This window comes from Typopeltis vanoorti, chromosome 16, assembly GCF_054136105.1.
Source record: "Typopeltis vanoorti isolate ZY-2024b chromosome 16, IOZ_Tvanoo_1.0, whole genome shotgun sequence".
Taxonomy (NCBI): domain Eukaryota; kingdom Metazoa; phylum Arthropoda; class Arachnida; order Uropygi; family Thelyphonidae; genus Typopeltis; species Typopeltis vanoorti.
The window spans coordinates 80,660,651-80,677,492 of record NC_143564.1 but is presented as its reverse complement, the minus strand read 5'-3'; the positions used below and the strand labels follow the sequence as shown (position 1 = coordinate 80,677,492).

The window sequence follows — 16,842 nt, the reverse complement described above, 5'->3', positions numbered from 1 at the left end:
GTTATTGGCATTAGTGAAATATGGCTGACAGAAGATGATATAGCTAGTGGGATTGAATGTGAGGGGTATGGTGTGTTCAGGATTGACATGGAGAATAAAATGGGGGGGGGAGTGTTATTGATGATAGCTGATGAGCTACAGAAAAGGAGAATAGAAGTGGAACTGCAGGATAGAGAAAATAGTACATTTAAGGCTATTTGGTGTGAGATTGAAACTAGCAGAACAAAATATACAGTTGGGTGCTGCTATAGACCAGGTGATGGCATAGATGGTGGAGATAGTATGCATAAGCAAATGGAAGAAATGAGTCGAAGGAGGGTAATTATTAGGTGATTTCAACTATGGTAACATTGATTGGAAGGAGGAGAGGGCACATGGGAGGAAGGAATTGGATTTTATGCGATTATTAAGGGATAACTATCTGTGACAGCATGTAATGGAAAATACTAGTGGTCAGAGAGTGCTTGACCTAGTAATTGCATTTGAGAATTTGGCTGTAACGAATATGACCACGTCGCCACCAATTGGTGAGAGTGATCAGAGGGTCTTGTCTTGGGAGGTGGCTAAAGGTGTGGAATTTACAATTAAGACAGGGTACATGTGGAATTATCGGGCTGGTAAGTATGACAAGCTTGGGAGTTTGATTGTATCGGTGCCATGGCATGTAAAACTGCAAGGGCTAGATGTTGATAGTGCATGGGAGGTGGTTAGGAAGTGTTTGCATGAAGCAATGGCTGACTGTATACCTAGAGTCCGAATAATAAATCAAGTAGGGGTTAAATGGATGAATAACACCATTAAGCTTAAGCTGCAAAAAAAAGAAACAACTATGGAGGGAATTTAAGGAGAAAGGTGACCGGCAGGCACATGAACGGTATAAAGCGCAGGCGAGAAGGGTAACGAGTGTGGTAAGAAAAGCAAAAAAGGATTACGAAAGAACATTGGCCATGCAGGCTAAAGAGAATCCTAAACAGTTTTTTCGATATGTTGCAAGTAAAAGAAAAAATGTATATGGCAGAATGATTTTAAAGAATGCCGATGGTAGGGAGGTAACTGAATCAGTTAATATAGTTGAGTTACTGAGTGAGCACTTTGCAAGAATATATCATCCAGGTGGTGACATTGCAGGAATGAATAAACCAATAGATTATATGGGAATTGTGGTGAATGAAGTGGAGGCGAGTAGTCTATTACAAAACCTCAATGTCAATACATGTGTGGGATTGGATGGTATACCAGCTCGTGTCGTACGTGAAGCGGCTAAAGAATTGTAGGTGCTCTTGACCATTTTGTTTAATTTGAGTCTTGGGTCTGAGTTAGTCCCGAGGGGGTGGAAAGAGGGGAAAATACTTCCATTGCATAAAAGAGGTTCCAAAACTGTTGTTGTAAATTACTGACCGATTAGCATATCAGGAATCGTTGTCAAGGTCTTGGAGAAATTAGTCAAGAAAAAAATACAGGATTGGATGGATGAAAATGGGATACTGTATGGGGGACAACATGGTTTTGTGAAGGGTCACGTTTTATAACACAGTGACGGCTGAACTGGATAAGGGTAATGGGTTTACAGTGATTCCACTGGACCTTGCTAAGGCCTTTGACAGGATACCACATGGAATTCTAATCACTAAACTGCAGCATATGGGGATCGATATAGGGTTGGTGAGATGGATAGGAGGGTGGTTGATGGAGAGATATCAGAGAGTGGTTTATTCAGGAGTGTGCCGCAGGGTTCTGTTCTTGGACCACTACTTTTCAATTTGTTCATTAACGATATAGGAAAGGATCTGAGAGGAAGTGTTCACCTGTTTGCTGATGATGCAAAGTTGGGTAGAGCAATAGTGAGTGCACAGGATGTCAAAATTTTGCAAGATGATTTGGATAGTTTGGAGGACTGGGCTAAGGAAAATGGATGTCGATTTAATGTGGCAAAGTGTAAGGTTATGCATACACTGTTGGGGTGAAAAGATTAGCAGCAGTATATCACATTGGTGGAACAGTACTCCAGGAGAATGATGAGGCCAGGGATTTCTGAGTGTTGGTGGATAGGGAGTTGAAGTTTAGGCGGCACATTGCAAAAGTGCCTAAATCAACTCATCAAATCACTTGGCTTCTGAAAAATACTTTAACAAGCAGAGACAAACAAGTTATTGTTCCTCTGTATCGAGCCTTGATAAGACCCCATCTAGACTATTGTGCCCAGATATGGGTGCAGGGTTTCTTCTTGATGGGGAAGAGGTGGAGAGGATCCAGATGCGAGTGACCAAGATGATAGCAGGTCTATGGAATGAACCTTATGAGAATAGGTTGAAGATTTGTGGGTTGCAAAAATTGGTTGATAGGTGGAAAAGGGGTGATATGATTGAGATATTCAAATTACTCCACTTTTCTTCTTGATGCTGAGGAGGTGGCAAGTGACCAAGATGATAGCAGGTCTATGGAATGAACCTTATGAGAATAGGTTGAAGATTTGTGGGTTGCAAAAATTGGTTGATAGGTGGAAAAGGGGCGATATGATTGAGACAATCAAATTACTGAAGGGTTTCTATAAGATTAATGCAGAAGATATTTTTGAGAATAAGACTGGTGGTGGGAGGACTAGGGGGCCATACATGGAAGCTTGGCAAGAATGTGGTTAGCAAGGGTGTTAGAGCTAGATTTTTTACTTGGAGAGTGGTGAATGAGTGGAATAAGCTGCCAGAGTCTGTTGTGGGTGCTATGACTGTGAATGAGTTCAAGGCGAGGTATGATAGATACTGTGTGAATGTCGAATAGTTGTTCTTGACATGATGTTAAGGTTTCCCTCGATGAGTCTGTCGACTCCTTGGAGTTGCCCGAAATAATAATACAGGAAAAGACAGGTGACTAGTTGTGTGCTACTGAGCTCTGTGCTGGGACCATTGCTGTTCAATTTGTACATAAATTGATACAGGAAATAATTTGAAGAGAGATATTCAGTTGTTTGCTGATGATGCAAAGTTGGGCAGGGTAATCATTAATCAATGTGATGTATAGAGCTTGCGGAATGATTTAAACAGGTTGATAGGACAAAGCATAATGGATGTCAATTTAACGTGGAAAAGTGTAAAGTCGCACATTTTGGGATATAAAGATTACAAGTTCTGTACTACATTGAGGGAGATGAAGTTTACACAGCAGATTGCTAAAGTATGCCAGGGTATCTAACAAGATTACTTGTTGGAAGTTTTTTCCTAATCGGTTAGACTATAATAAATTTAGTTTAATCCTTTATCCAAGTGTAAGCAAACAAAGTTGGTGCCTGAAATATCTTCAGGACTGAGGCAACTCGTGGTAAAGGTGGACTAAGCTTTCATCACTTATCTTAGTATTTCCCATAATGCAAAGCACATTTCCTTGTGGACAAATATAATGCTATGCATTAAGGGAAGGGCCACTACCCAGACCGGTTTCAACCTTTATTGAGGTCTCGTCAGTGGGAGCCAGACCCAGAGGTGGTGATACTAAGATGGAAGTAATGGAGAAGTCATATTTACCTATAACTTCCAACATCTTTCTCTAAATCCAGAGTAATTCAATAATAAGATGAGACACCTTTTGGCAACTCATATAGGTAATCGTATCCGTTCTTCCTAATTTACAGTAAAATTTTATCACAGCTCTCTGCTCCATGACAACTTCTAACATGCTCCATGGCTGCCACACGAAAATTGCTCCATCATCTGACTCAAAAGTTGCACCTGCGATTACTCAACTCTAGAAGTTGAAACTATAAACACATTTGTTAACTTTATTCAAAAGGACTGTCCTGTAAAAAATCAACCTGATTACTTAACAGGCATACTGTACATAGAGTAATCTGAAAACTGTAGACAGTCATGATATTACTTCATGTGCAAACTTGTTTGCTCATACTTGGGTAAATAGAAGAAAAAAAGACCTAATTATTTGTCTATTATACTTTCTAAAAAAACTACTCAGTTCCTGCAATGTTTGTTCAATCCTAAATAATCACCTTTAGAATTATTAATATCTACTTGCACAAAATATGCTCAGGGCTACTAACAACCTTTTGGACTCCAGAGTTTAGTCCAATTGGATATAAGTTGAGTATATTTACTTATCTCAAGAAGAATATATACAACCTCCTGTTCAGGTCCATTTATTATAATTGACATAGGTGTTTCTAATTTAATAACTTCAGTTCTTCCTGATCCATTATTTTATATTCTTTTTTGCAAACATTTGGCCAACATCATTATTTCATGTGTACTGAAAAATTTTGAGAATACAGGGCATGCACATTTGGGTAGCATCTAATGTGACAATTTAAATTTATAAATGCAAATCAGGTCACACCAGTGTGTGTGTATGTGTGTGTGTGAATATATTTTTTTTTAAACAATGAAATGAAAATATGAACACAGTTCTTTCACAAGCTACACCAATAATGGAACTAACCTTTGCCGTCTCTCTTCAAGAGAAAGACCCCTATTTCCATCTTTCTTATCTGAATCTTGTCTTTTCTTCGCTTCTTGTTGTTTTTTAAGATTCTTTTGTCTTGCTAACTCCCGCTGGTTGCCACCTTAAGAGAAAGTTTATTAAATAACATTGCATTCTTAGATCACTTAAAAAAAATGAAACTGAACATAATCACTAAGTTATGTTCAGTAACAATTCAATGAAGCAGTAATATATCTATTTGTACAGAGTTTTTTTCACTTTGTTATAACTTAAATTAAAATGTCAAGAAATAATATTCTCGTGTAATCCAAGTGCAAGTAAAAAAATTTGCACAAAGTTTCTTCATGACTAGGCTACTTGTATATAGAAACTAATTTCCATGGCATTATGGAGGGTGCCACTACCCACCAGTTTTAGCCTTTATCAATAAATAGGCAATCATGTTGTCAATAGCTTCTGTATACAAGTAGCCTAGTCATGAAGAAACTTCATGTGCAAACATTGTTTGCTTACACTTGAAGGATTAAGACAAGAACATTATTTCTTTGTTGTTTTTAATTTAACATATCTATTTATCCAAACAGCTCAATTATCTCATCATTTTTCAGCTGTGACATGCCTAGTTCAGTAAATCAAATGACAGCTTCAACTTAATGATGGTGCCTGTTTGTTAGAGTTTTTTACCTGTTGGATTTCAGGCAGACACCTTTCAGAAATTATTATTAGACCTCCAAGGACTCATAAGGAAGTCATACATCACCCACACAGCTGTCATACCCCTCACTTAAATTCATTCACACTAGATGTGCTCACCAACAGGCAAACTGTTCCACGAGAGAAAAATCTAGCTCTTACCCCTTTCATAACTGCATATAAACTTAACTTCCACAGATGTCCCCTTGCCCACTTCCTACCTTTCTATATAATGAAAAATTTCAACAACCAATATCCTATGATGTCCTCTTAAAATTTCATAGACCTATCACATCATTCCTCTTTTCTTCTGTCTACAAGTATTTATATATATATATATATATATATGATGCAAGTATCTTCATGTTGGAGGTTTAATGGATTTTTTACAACACTCAGAAAGGATTAAAACAGAATTTAATACTTCCTATATTTCATCTCAGTCACCGAGACATCTTTAGGGATTACAAAAGAACTAATGTAACATAAAAACAAATAACAAACAATACTACGCCCAACCACATGGGTGACACTAAAGTCCTAACTAGGTGGAGCACCCTCTAAGGGCAGTTGTAGGTGGCCTGGAATGTAGGGTGAGAACTCTGGTGATGTGTTTTCCAAATCTTAGGAAGCTTAATACAACCATATTTATTAAGATTTGGTTGATTTCTGAGAGCTGCTGCTGCTGATTCTAAGAATAGTTTCTCTTTTTTTTTTTTTTTTGAATTTGCTGTGGTGGAGCATGGTGTTTTTTTTTCCCATGAGATCTTATGGGTTGTATCCAAGACTTGGTCAGCAAGGCCTGACTGACCATAGTCGTGGTTGCAGATGTATGACTTGTGTTCCTCCAGGTGGACGATTGCTGATCTGCCTGTCTGTCCAAAGTATGCCAGCTTAGAGGAACAGAGTAATTTATACTGGTGTACTTTGAAAGAAAGATGAAAAGAAAAATATCTCTTATTTTCATTAAGAAAGATTTTATATATAATCTAGTATTCATATAAAATGCGCATTGAAGGGCTTAGGTGTTGGTTATTCATAACAACACATGGTATGAGCAGTACCCACTAACTATTTAGATGAGTGCTATATGCCTGAAACAAATATAATTTTGTCCTCTGAACATGTTAGGTAAGAAAACTAGCAAAATATTAGTGAGTTTAGTACATTCATTTTATTTTTCTCCCCTTGGTGTAGTTTATACCACGAAACACTTATGAGAGTTGATAAAATAAATTAATGATTTGCTTTATACAACTTTGTGGCTTGGATCAGTTGTTTAAAAATATGCTCAAGTAGCTACTCATGACATTTCTCAAATGCATGTGTTAATAAGAAAGGCTTACAAATTAATGTCAATTAGCCCATCAGAGACAGCTAATGAAGCTTCATGCATACCAAGTTTTAACGCTGCTCTTTCATGAAAGCTAATAATACATAGTTCCTTTTTCACATCATACATAAGTTGGTGAGAGATTAATACTGGATTAATGCACAAGAAATTTTTTCATAGAATGAAAATGATTGATGCAGAAACAGAGGCAAGTCCTGAAAGGTGTATAATGAAACTGTGTGGTGGTAAAGTTTTCTGCATAAAGTGATTGGCAAGTAGAATGCAAGGTTATGAGTGCATATTGAAAGCAGAAATAGTGTAGGAATATAAAATAATTCAACAAGATTTGTGTATGATAGTGAGGCTTCTTTCCATTATGAATAACTTCACTGAAACCCAATAATAATAAATAACAAGTAACAAGTAAATAACAAAGATGAGCTGCATAATTGTTCTGACTAGTTAGTGATTTTTTAAACAAGGAACTGTATTAAAATCTTCACTGAGTATTTAAAGAAAACTGGACACAAAAACATCTTTATTTCCCTTTCACATGTACATTCTTCACAAAATATTATATACCATTATATGTTAGAATAGCACGGTTTATAAAAGATACATTGCAAGGATAAGAAATTGATGATTGTATAATAGTAAATAGTGCCGCTATTATAAAGAAGCTAGTATTAGAAAGCCATAATTAAAGAATGTATAAGGTTGGTGGGGACTATTTAATGGAAAATCATTTAAATATTTAAAAAAAAAAAAAAGGTATTCACTCAATTGTTTATGACTGATTTTTGTCTCATTCAGCAAGATGTTAAAAGAAGATACTTTTTCTTTTTAACCATGAAAACCGGTCAACAGAAACGTTAATCAAAGAAAAAAATAAGAACCATGTATTATGATGGAAGTATCTCGCAAGTTTATGAAACATAAGAGCAGTAATGTATGCATGGTTAAAACATACTCAAATATTATAAGTTTGTGCATCCATAGGAAGAGCAGTGTTGTATTTTCCATTCAACGCTGCTCTTTGAATGGAAAATACACTAGTTCAAATTCTCATTGTGTTGAGAAGAATCTTTATATGGGCTTCTTTAATTAAAAAGGCAAGTTAGCCACTATGAGTAGTTTCCCCACCCCCACCCTCTGGGACCCTCCTACAAGCAAACTGACCTTAGTAGATGTAGCTTACCAATAAAAAATTATACTAGTAGGTGGTAGATGGTTATGTATAGATTAGGTATGTGTTGGGGGGGGGGGGTAAACAGTAAGCTTGGTGAGAATGTATACATGAGGGAAATGTTACAATTTTTTTATGTAAACATGAGTTGGCCAAAATAGCTCAGCACTTAATAACAAAAACAACAAAACGTGTCTTAAAAGCTCTGCGTTGACAAAAAAAAAGTTAATAGAAAGAATATTAAATATCACTTTATACCAAGGAGAGAAACAATGAAACCTTTGTAACTTTAAAAAAATTCTGAAAGTGATCAAGACCTTATATTGTTATAAGATCTTAATCACTTTCAGAATCATAATATGGGCCTAGTTTTTTTTTTTTTTTTTTTTTTTTTTTTTAACTAGGCATTAAAAGCACTAAAAATGCTAACTGACATGGGACAGAGTTAATGACTTTAGACAATACCTTGGGAACTAAGTCATGGGTTTATGTTGTCTTGAACTAATTCTTCCGAGAAATCAACGTTTAATTCAAATTGCTGTTTTATCTCCTAAAAACGTTTACCGTTAAGTTCAAATTTTATTTTACATCATCCCAAATTTCCGTTTCATATTTTGGGATTATGGGCATGCGATTATGCCATAATCGCATTCCCATATCGTATTTTATTAAAATACGAACGTTCAGTGCAATAATTTTTTTTTAAATATATTACTGGACTATTTATATGTATTACAAAAGTAAAATAAAAAGCTGTTGTGTGGAAAATTTGTTTTTCACGCAAGGCAAGTTGAACTGATTAACAATGAATAGGATTTGAATCTTTCTCATGATTTCTACTAGAGCACTGCACTAGGTAGAAATGAATCAATATTTGATATCAAAACAAACTAATCAATGGGATTACATAAAAAGTCAGTATAATTATTAAACCTCGTTAACACAAAACAAAATGCTCTCTTGATATGAATGGTCTACAAAATGTTGCAGTTAAGTACCAAGTAGAAAATGATTATCCCCTTCGAAAACAGAAAACTTCAATGGCAACCTACTTAACACACCATGATGGATGCCAAGCTGACGATTAGGCTTCTAACTATTCCTAATTATTGCTCAACTACATTTAATAAAGATCATAATATTTACAACAAAACTGATAGAAACTTACGTGTCATCTTGGAACTCTCTGATACGAAACGAATATCGAAGAGAACCAACGATAGACAGTGGGCCAACGACCTAAACACTAAATAAACCCACAAATGTTTTTTCCCTTTTTTTAAATTTTTTTTTTTTTTTTCACGAAACAGAAAATTGTGAGGAAACTGCTGATGGAAAACCAGGCACGAAATTTAACAAAAACACAAGTGATAATCTAGATAAAATAAAATAAATAACGGAGTAACCAAATTCAGAGCTCTAAAATAAACTAAAAATATTATTATATATAAATATTTAAACCTGCACAATAAAATATGCTAAAAAAAATAAATAAACATCCTAGATTCTTTAAGAGAAATCTTAAAGAAACGCGGGATATCATTTCAGTCCTTCAATAAAAAACCCAAATGAAAAAGGATTTGATGGAAAAAGCAAGCTGGTGGAATCATACCTGAAAATCCATTAATGAAAGTGATAGATGAATAAACAAAAATGAATACAAATAAAAAATTATCACTGGATAAACTAAGTTATTATTATTATTCGTCTATGATCTCTTTGTGATTTTAAGGATCGAGATTTTGCCAAAGAGATTTCCATGCCGTTCTGTCCAAGGCTTGTTGTTTTCTTTTGCCAACCTTCTTGGGCCTGCCTGTGTTTCTTTTTCCTATTTTCTGGCTTTCGTATAAGTTTTTGCTATTCTTCCATTGGACTAAGATGTCCAAACCATCTCATTTGGACTTGTGTTATGAATTGGTTCAGTGGTGCAACTCGAAAGCTGTCTCTTATAGTTTGATTTTTTATTCAATCTAGTCTTGTTTTTTTGTGCCACTTTCCTAAGATATTTCATTTCAATTGTTTGTAGTTAATTTGTGCTTTCTGTTGTTAAACACCAAGACTTGCAACTGTATCTTGATGTTGGTACAAACACTGAACGGTATACTGCCATTTTGGTATTCTGGGTAACTTCTTTCTTATCTAGGAGTGGGCCTTTCATTGCATAGAATAGCTTTATTCCCCCAGTTATTCTGTTGTTAATTTCTGTGTCTAGTCTACAATCTTCTCGTATATATGATCCCAAGAATTGTGAACTTGTTCCAGTTGATGGTTTTCTATTTTTATTATGTGTTTTGGTTGGTTTCTAGATATGATCATTGTTTCGTTTTATTTATATTTATGATCATATTCAGGGGTGACTCAAGCATAGGCACTGCGGAATTGCAGCACCCCCAATTTTTCTCGATATATAATATTTATTTATATTTGCTTGTAATATTTAATTTTATCATCAACAATGCTATACAATTCTCTTATTTTGTATAAAAAATAATAAAAATCCATCTTGTAGCACTTAGGAGGGCGCAGGACGCTAGCAGCACTGTATTTACCACAGTGTCATATTGCTATGCATGCAAGCATATGCATGTCATAGTGAGACGAGCTATTAGCATAATGCCCCACTATCCGTCGCGTAGTTCCAGTGTTGTTTATATGCAGTTTGCAGAAGTAGAAGAGTGTTCATAGTGCTTATTGTGTTTACTCTGTCTCTTTAAATATTTGGACATTACAATTAAAGACATAACATTTGTTACGATTTTTTTATTTTAGAACATTATTGGGGTTATGATAATAGATTTTATTTTTAAGTAATTTTGAATTATACTAAATTGTATAATTTTATCGATAATAAATATTATTTTATCATGAAACAAAACAAGAAGAATATATTTTATATATAAGTAATTTACAATTATACCAAACTGTATAATTTATAATTTTATCAATAATAAACAATATTTTTTCATGTTTAATTTTTTTTTAATTTTTACCATAATTTTGATATTTTATGGGGAGTCTGAGTAGCTGAGTGGATGTGACGGTTGCACACCATGGCGCTTTACCGCATGAAAGAAGAATTTGTTTCTAATCTAGTCGGCGTCTAGAGGAAATTTTTTTTCGACTGGTTCCCGAGTTAGTCGATCTCCGGCACGGGCAAGCTGGTTTTTTATCTCGGAGACTGGGGTTTTTCGTCCCGTAAACTCAAGAAAATCGACGGGAGAACCCACATTATTTCAGACATTTAAATATATTGTGTTAGGGTTAGGGACGACGAGATGGCGGCACTTGTTGAGCCGTCTCTCTTCACTGTGTGCCGCTTAATTAGAAATAGCCTTGGGCCAGCTATCTCTGATTGGCTGCCAGTGGAGATTGAAGTGCCCACTCAATCTCCAAAAGTTAGATAGGACTAAACGGCCTCGCCTACTCCCTATACGAGAATAAAAAGGCGTTAGCTGATTTTTTGATATTTTATCCAAACACGTTTACACTGTACTTACAGTGTGTATGTATATTTCGAAAAATTGCAGTACCCCCACGATTTCAAGCCACGAGCGGCCACTGGTCATATTCCTTTTCTTTGTTTCTTCATACCAAATGTTGATGTTGTACTGCAAATCTCCAGCTGTATTTGCTAGAATCACTACATCATCTGCAGGACCCATGTGTGAAATCCTGGTTTCTTTCAGTTTCCTGTATCCTAGGTGGAACTTTTTTTGTTTTTGTTTGGCATGCCTTTAAAATTTCATCCATTACTATAATGAAAAGAAGAGGGCTGAGGATACAGCCTTACCTCACTCCTAAATTTGTTTCAAATTCTTTTGATCTATAATTACAGGTTCTTACGTAATTTCTATTACTTTTGTAGAGGCTTTGTATGGCTGCTAAGTTATCATGTATCTTGTTTTCCTTTAATGTTTGCCATATTAAGTGTCTGGGAACTCGGTCAAAGGCCTTTTCGAAATCTAGAAAATATGGATGTAGTTCTTTTCCATATTCCAATGTTTTCTCTGAGATAAGATTATGTGTGCTACTTTTTGGAAAGCCATATTGCATTATGTCCAGTGTATCCTATATTCCGTTCCCAAGCCTCTCTTCTAAAATATGGGCATACAATTTCCCTGGAACGCTTGAAAGCGAAATCCCTCTACTGTTTTCACATTTACGGTTATCCTTTATTAAATAAAAGGATTATTATTACTAAAATAAAGAGCCAAAAAGGCTTCATTTCGGCGAGGTAAAATTAATTAAATTAAGGATATTAAATCCCACATTATTTCAAAACCGAATAAGAAACTCAAATATAGAAATCAAAGAGTTTCATACCGAATATATAGCAAACTATAAAAGACATCTCCTAGGATATGTATGGTGTTATACATTATGGTGGAAGGTCGAAACCCAGACCGGTTTCGACCTTTATGAAGGTCTCATCAGTGAGTAGGTAAATCTACTCTCTAGGAGATGTGTTTTACATTATAGGAAATACTAAGAATAGTGATCAGAACTTTATCCATCTTTGCTACGAGTTGCCCTAGTATTGAACCACGTGTTTTAGCGTACGCTACAATCCTCCGAAACTTTTATAGTTTGCTATATATTCGGTATGAAACTCTCTGATTTCTATCTTTGAGTTTCTTATTTGGCTTTGAAATAATGTGGGATTTAATATCCCCTTAATTTAAACGAGAATTATTATTGCTACTTCCCAGTTTTGGGAAATAATTTTCTTTTTTCCATACAACATTGAATAGGTGTAAAAGAAATTTTATGCTTTCGTTCCTAATTTCTTTACCATTTCTGGTGTTATTTGGTCATGACCTGCTGATTTGCTCAGCTTTATTTCATTGCGGCTAACAGTTCATTTGCATGAATTTCTACTTCTAATTTGATCTTTTATTTTGCTTGCATATCTTGCTGTTAGGGTTTTATTTTTTCCATGTACTGCAACTTCCAATAATTCTTGGAAGTACTGTTTCCATTTTTCCATGATGTCTTCGGAATTTGTGAGTAACTTTCCATCCTTATTTTTGATAAACTTTATGGGGCATTCTTTCTCTGATCTCATTCTTCTTAAAACATTATAGTAGAGTTTTTGGTTTCCTTTAAAATTTTGTTCTAAAATATTATTATTCGTGACACCTCCAAGGTGCCCAAAGACTCATCGCGGGAGGACATTGTACAACTCTCCGTCTCTACCACTACACCGAACCTCTACTACCAATCATCTACGTCACAGCCATCTACCGCCCACCACCACATCTAGTATTTTTTGTCTGTATATTGCGTGTGTTCTGAAGGGCCGATTTGTCTGTATGCGGGATGAAAAACCCTGCTATGTCCAAAGTCTTCCTAGCATTTTCTTTTCTCTTCTTTCACTAAGGTTTTAACTTTATTTCTTTGGTTGTTGTATAGTTCTCTATCAACCTGCAGCTTTGATGTTATATATCTCTTCCACAACTGCTTTTTCTTTTTAATTTCTTCTTTTAGTTCTTCAGTCCACCAGGGTGTTTTATGTTTCTTCTGTTTATTATTTTTAATGATAGACCACAAATTTCTTTGCTTGTTTCTAGAAGAAGTGTTTTGAACCTATTATGCTTTCTACATCTTGGTATTCATATATCTCTTTTTCTATTTCTTTCATCTTCGGTTCTATTTTACTTTTATACTCAATGGCTGTTTCTTCTTTCTTTAGTTTGTAATTCTTTATCTTAACATTTATTTCCTTGCTACTTTTTCTACATTTTTCAACTTTTATTTTATGGGTCGTTTCCAATAATAAGTAGTGGTCACTGCCTATTTCAGGATCTCAATAGACTGTTGCATTTTTTGTATACTTCCAGTACGATCTGCTTATGATGGCATAGTCAATTATATTTATCATTTTACTGGGCTCTTCCCTGGCAAACGTATGGATTTCTTTATACTAAATTATTTATAAGGCAAAGATTTATTATTTTTTCTCCTTTATTATTCCGGGTTATGTCTCCGTGTGATCTCAACACTTGTTTCATTTCCTCATCTACTTGATTCCCTACCCAGCCATTAAGGTCTAGTAATATAATATGCCCCTGAACTTCTTCAATTGTTTTTTGTAAGAGTTCGAAGAATTCATCTTTAATTTCTTTATCAGCATTATCATTCGGGCCATGTGCAACAATTACAGTGAATAATTGGTTATCTGATTTAAAATCTATAGTGATTGTCAACAACCTTTCATTTATTAGTTGCCATTTAGTAATATATTCTTTGAGATCTGGTTTAGTTATGCATGCTACCCCTCGTTTTCCCCATTCTCTTGGGTTTACCCCTGAATAAAAAAGTATATATCCATCTTCCATTTTCTGGCAACAATGACCTTTCTTTTTTGTTTCTGTGACTGCTGGCAGATCCAATATAGATTTTTTTTTTAAATTCATCTATCAATTCGTTTGCTTTTCCATTTAGACTTTTAATGTTCCATGTTCCGTGTCTCATGCAACTTTTTCCTCGCTTTGTCGTTAATCATTTAGGCAGTTCGGCTATCTGCTTAAAGGTGTGTAGGGAATTTGCCTTCAGCACCCAAGTCTGGTGGTGGTGGGGGGGGGGGGGGCTGCCACCTTAGATGCCCCCAGACCGGCCTATGAGAGAGATGCTATCCGGTTGGTACGCAGGAGGTATTTTATTTCCGTCCTACCCTTCATAGTAAACTGTGACGAGCATTCCCCGATCCACCACCAGAGAACGCGCCGGATGGAGGTTACAGGTGTAACCTCCATCCACATAGGTATTATTATTTTATTATTATTATTAATAATATTATTAATATTATTATTAATCGACTTACGGACTCACCTTACTGAGTACGGGCGTGGCAAACCCGAGGTACCTGATGCTGGACCATGCCTTACTTCAAGTAATATACACCTGTTATATTATCTGTAGCCTGGTCCCTCCTCTTCCTCCCTTTTTCTATCTTTCTTCTCTTCTTGCTTCTACCCCCGATTGCTATTAGGGTGTTCGAGGGGAATCTTTCCTACTTTGCTGTGTCATTTCGTCTTGTGCTAACAGGACATTACGAAAACTCTGTAGCATGGTCAGGCCATCAACAATGGTCATACCGCATCGTCGATCACGTGGGTTACCAAGGGACGCGTTCGAGTTTTAGGTAGAACCCGTTCGAAAAATATGTTACAGTCGCCCATAGACACGACTCCTCAGCATTCAGCTAGAGAAAATTCCATCAATGGACCTGCTACCTGTTTGGGAAGGTGTTTATGGGCAGCGCAAAAAAATGGTTCTGCAAAAGGACGAAAATGGCAACGACAACAGCACCAGACTATGGGTTTAGGCAACTGGAACAACTTCTCTTTGACAGAGATGGAGTTGGAACTGGTCGAGGAAGCCAAGCGCTACCAGCTAGACTTAGTCGAGCTTTCTTCGACCGAGAGGAGAAATTCTGGAACTGTCGACATGGATGAGGGGGATGGAAACTCTACAACTCTGGTGTGAGCCCAACAATATCTGCTCAGGCACCTGTGGGGATACTCACAAGCCCCCGGCTGTCAGACTGTGTTGCTGAGTGGATCCCATTGGGGCTTGGGTATGTGAGTTAAGGCTCCAGATGAAAAACCATGAATTGGCTGTGGTGCAAGCCTATGCACCTAATCTGGAGTCAGAATACTCTGCCTTCCTAGAGGAAGTGGATGCTGCTTTTGACAGGATGGCAGACATGGAATCAGTCCTGCCAATGGGTGACCTCGATGCACATGTTGGTACAGATGACCAAACGTGGAGGGGTGTGTTTGGCAGAAATGAAGATCCTGACCTTAACGCAAATGGTTGAAATTATTGGACTTCTGCTGTACTAACAGATTGTCCATAATGAATACCTTCTTCCAGCACCGAGAAGTCCATAAGTATACCCGGTACAGGGATACAGTTGGACAAAGGTCTCTGATTGACCTCTTTATAGTCTCAGCAAACCTATTTTCCTCAGTGTTGGACGTTCATGTGAGGAGAGGGGCAGAACTGTCAACTTTTAGAGTGCAGACAACCTTGTTGTCTGCACTCTACTGCTTCAGAAACCAGATGCTACCATCAACGCTGTTAGGCTTAAGCAGCTATACCCCATGAAATGAGAGACTTGAAAATGAGGCTGTGAGGAAGAATTTTGCAGATGACATTTCCTCCAGATTCAAAGAGATTCACAAGCATACTGCTGATGTTGAGAAGGAGTGGGAGCTCTTCAGAACAGCTTTCTCTGCACCCTCATGCTGTAACAGAAAGCGACTCGGCATGGCAAAGGGCAGTGAGAAAAGACTCCTTTGTGGAACCAAAAAGTCCAAAAAGCTGTCCGGGCAAAAAAGGAGGCCTACCTAACATAACTTAGGGCCAGTTCACCTGAGATGTGTTTCCGATATGCTGAGGCGCAATAAGCTGCTGCTGAAGCAGTAAAGACAGCAAAGCAGAAGATTTGGGAATCCTTCGGAGAAAGATTAGACTCATCCTATGCAATGCAAACAAAGTAATCTGGCAGACCATCCGCCGCCTTCGAGGGAGGAAATCGCGCACAGGAAGGGAGCGTAAGGCCTCTAATGGTGCACTTTTAACAACCGAGAAGGATATCCTCCACAGATCGAGGGAATACTTCTTACTCCAGGAAATTGATGAGGCAAGAGATTTTGGAGTGTTGGTGGATAAGGAGTTGAAGTTTAGGGGGAACATTACAAAAGTGGTCAAATCAGCTCATCAAATCACTTGGTTGCTGAAGAATACTTTGACGGTCAGAGACAAGCATGTTATTGTTCCTCTGTATCGCACCTTGATAAGACCCCATCTCGACTACTGTGCCCAGATTTGGTCACCTAGGTTTCTTCTTGATGGGGAGAAGGTTGAGATGATCCAGAATCGAGTGACCAAGATGATAGCAGGTCTGTGAAATAAAACTTATGAGAGCAGGTAGGGGATTTGTGGGTTGCAGAAATTGGTTCATAGGCGGAGGAGGGGGAGATATTATTGAGACATTCAAATTACTGAAGGGTTTCTATAAGATTAATTCAGAAGATATTTTTGAGAACAGCGTTGGTGGTGGGAGGACTAGGGGACATCCATGGAATCTGGGGCAAGAGTGTGGTTAGTAAGAGTGTTAGATCTGGGTTTTTTACTTTTAGAGTGCTGAATGAGTGGAATAAGCTGCCAGAGTCTGTAA

At 36.8% G+C, this 16,842-nt stretch overlaps 1 protein-coding gene across 1 annotated transcript in view; it reads right to left on the bottom strand.

The window, feature by feature from the left end:
• LOC150098159 (modifier of protein aggregation 4) overlaps positions 1-8,964 on the bottom strand; it is a 28,874-nt gene extending 19,910 nt beyond the window's left edge. Inside the window, exons 1-2 of the mRNA XM_090406420.1 lie at positions 8,824-8,964; positions 4,441-4,564 (exon numbers count right to left, since the gene is read on the bottom strand). Of these exons, the coding sequence (XP_090262546.1) occupies positions 4,441-4,564; positions 8,824-8,830 (131 nt within the window). The 5' untranslated portion in view covers positions 8,831-8,964. The remainder of the gene's footprint in view (positions 1-4,440; positions 4,565-8,823) is intronic.
• Positions 8,965-16,842: the final 7,878 nt, after the last annotated feature.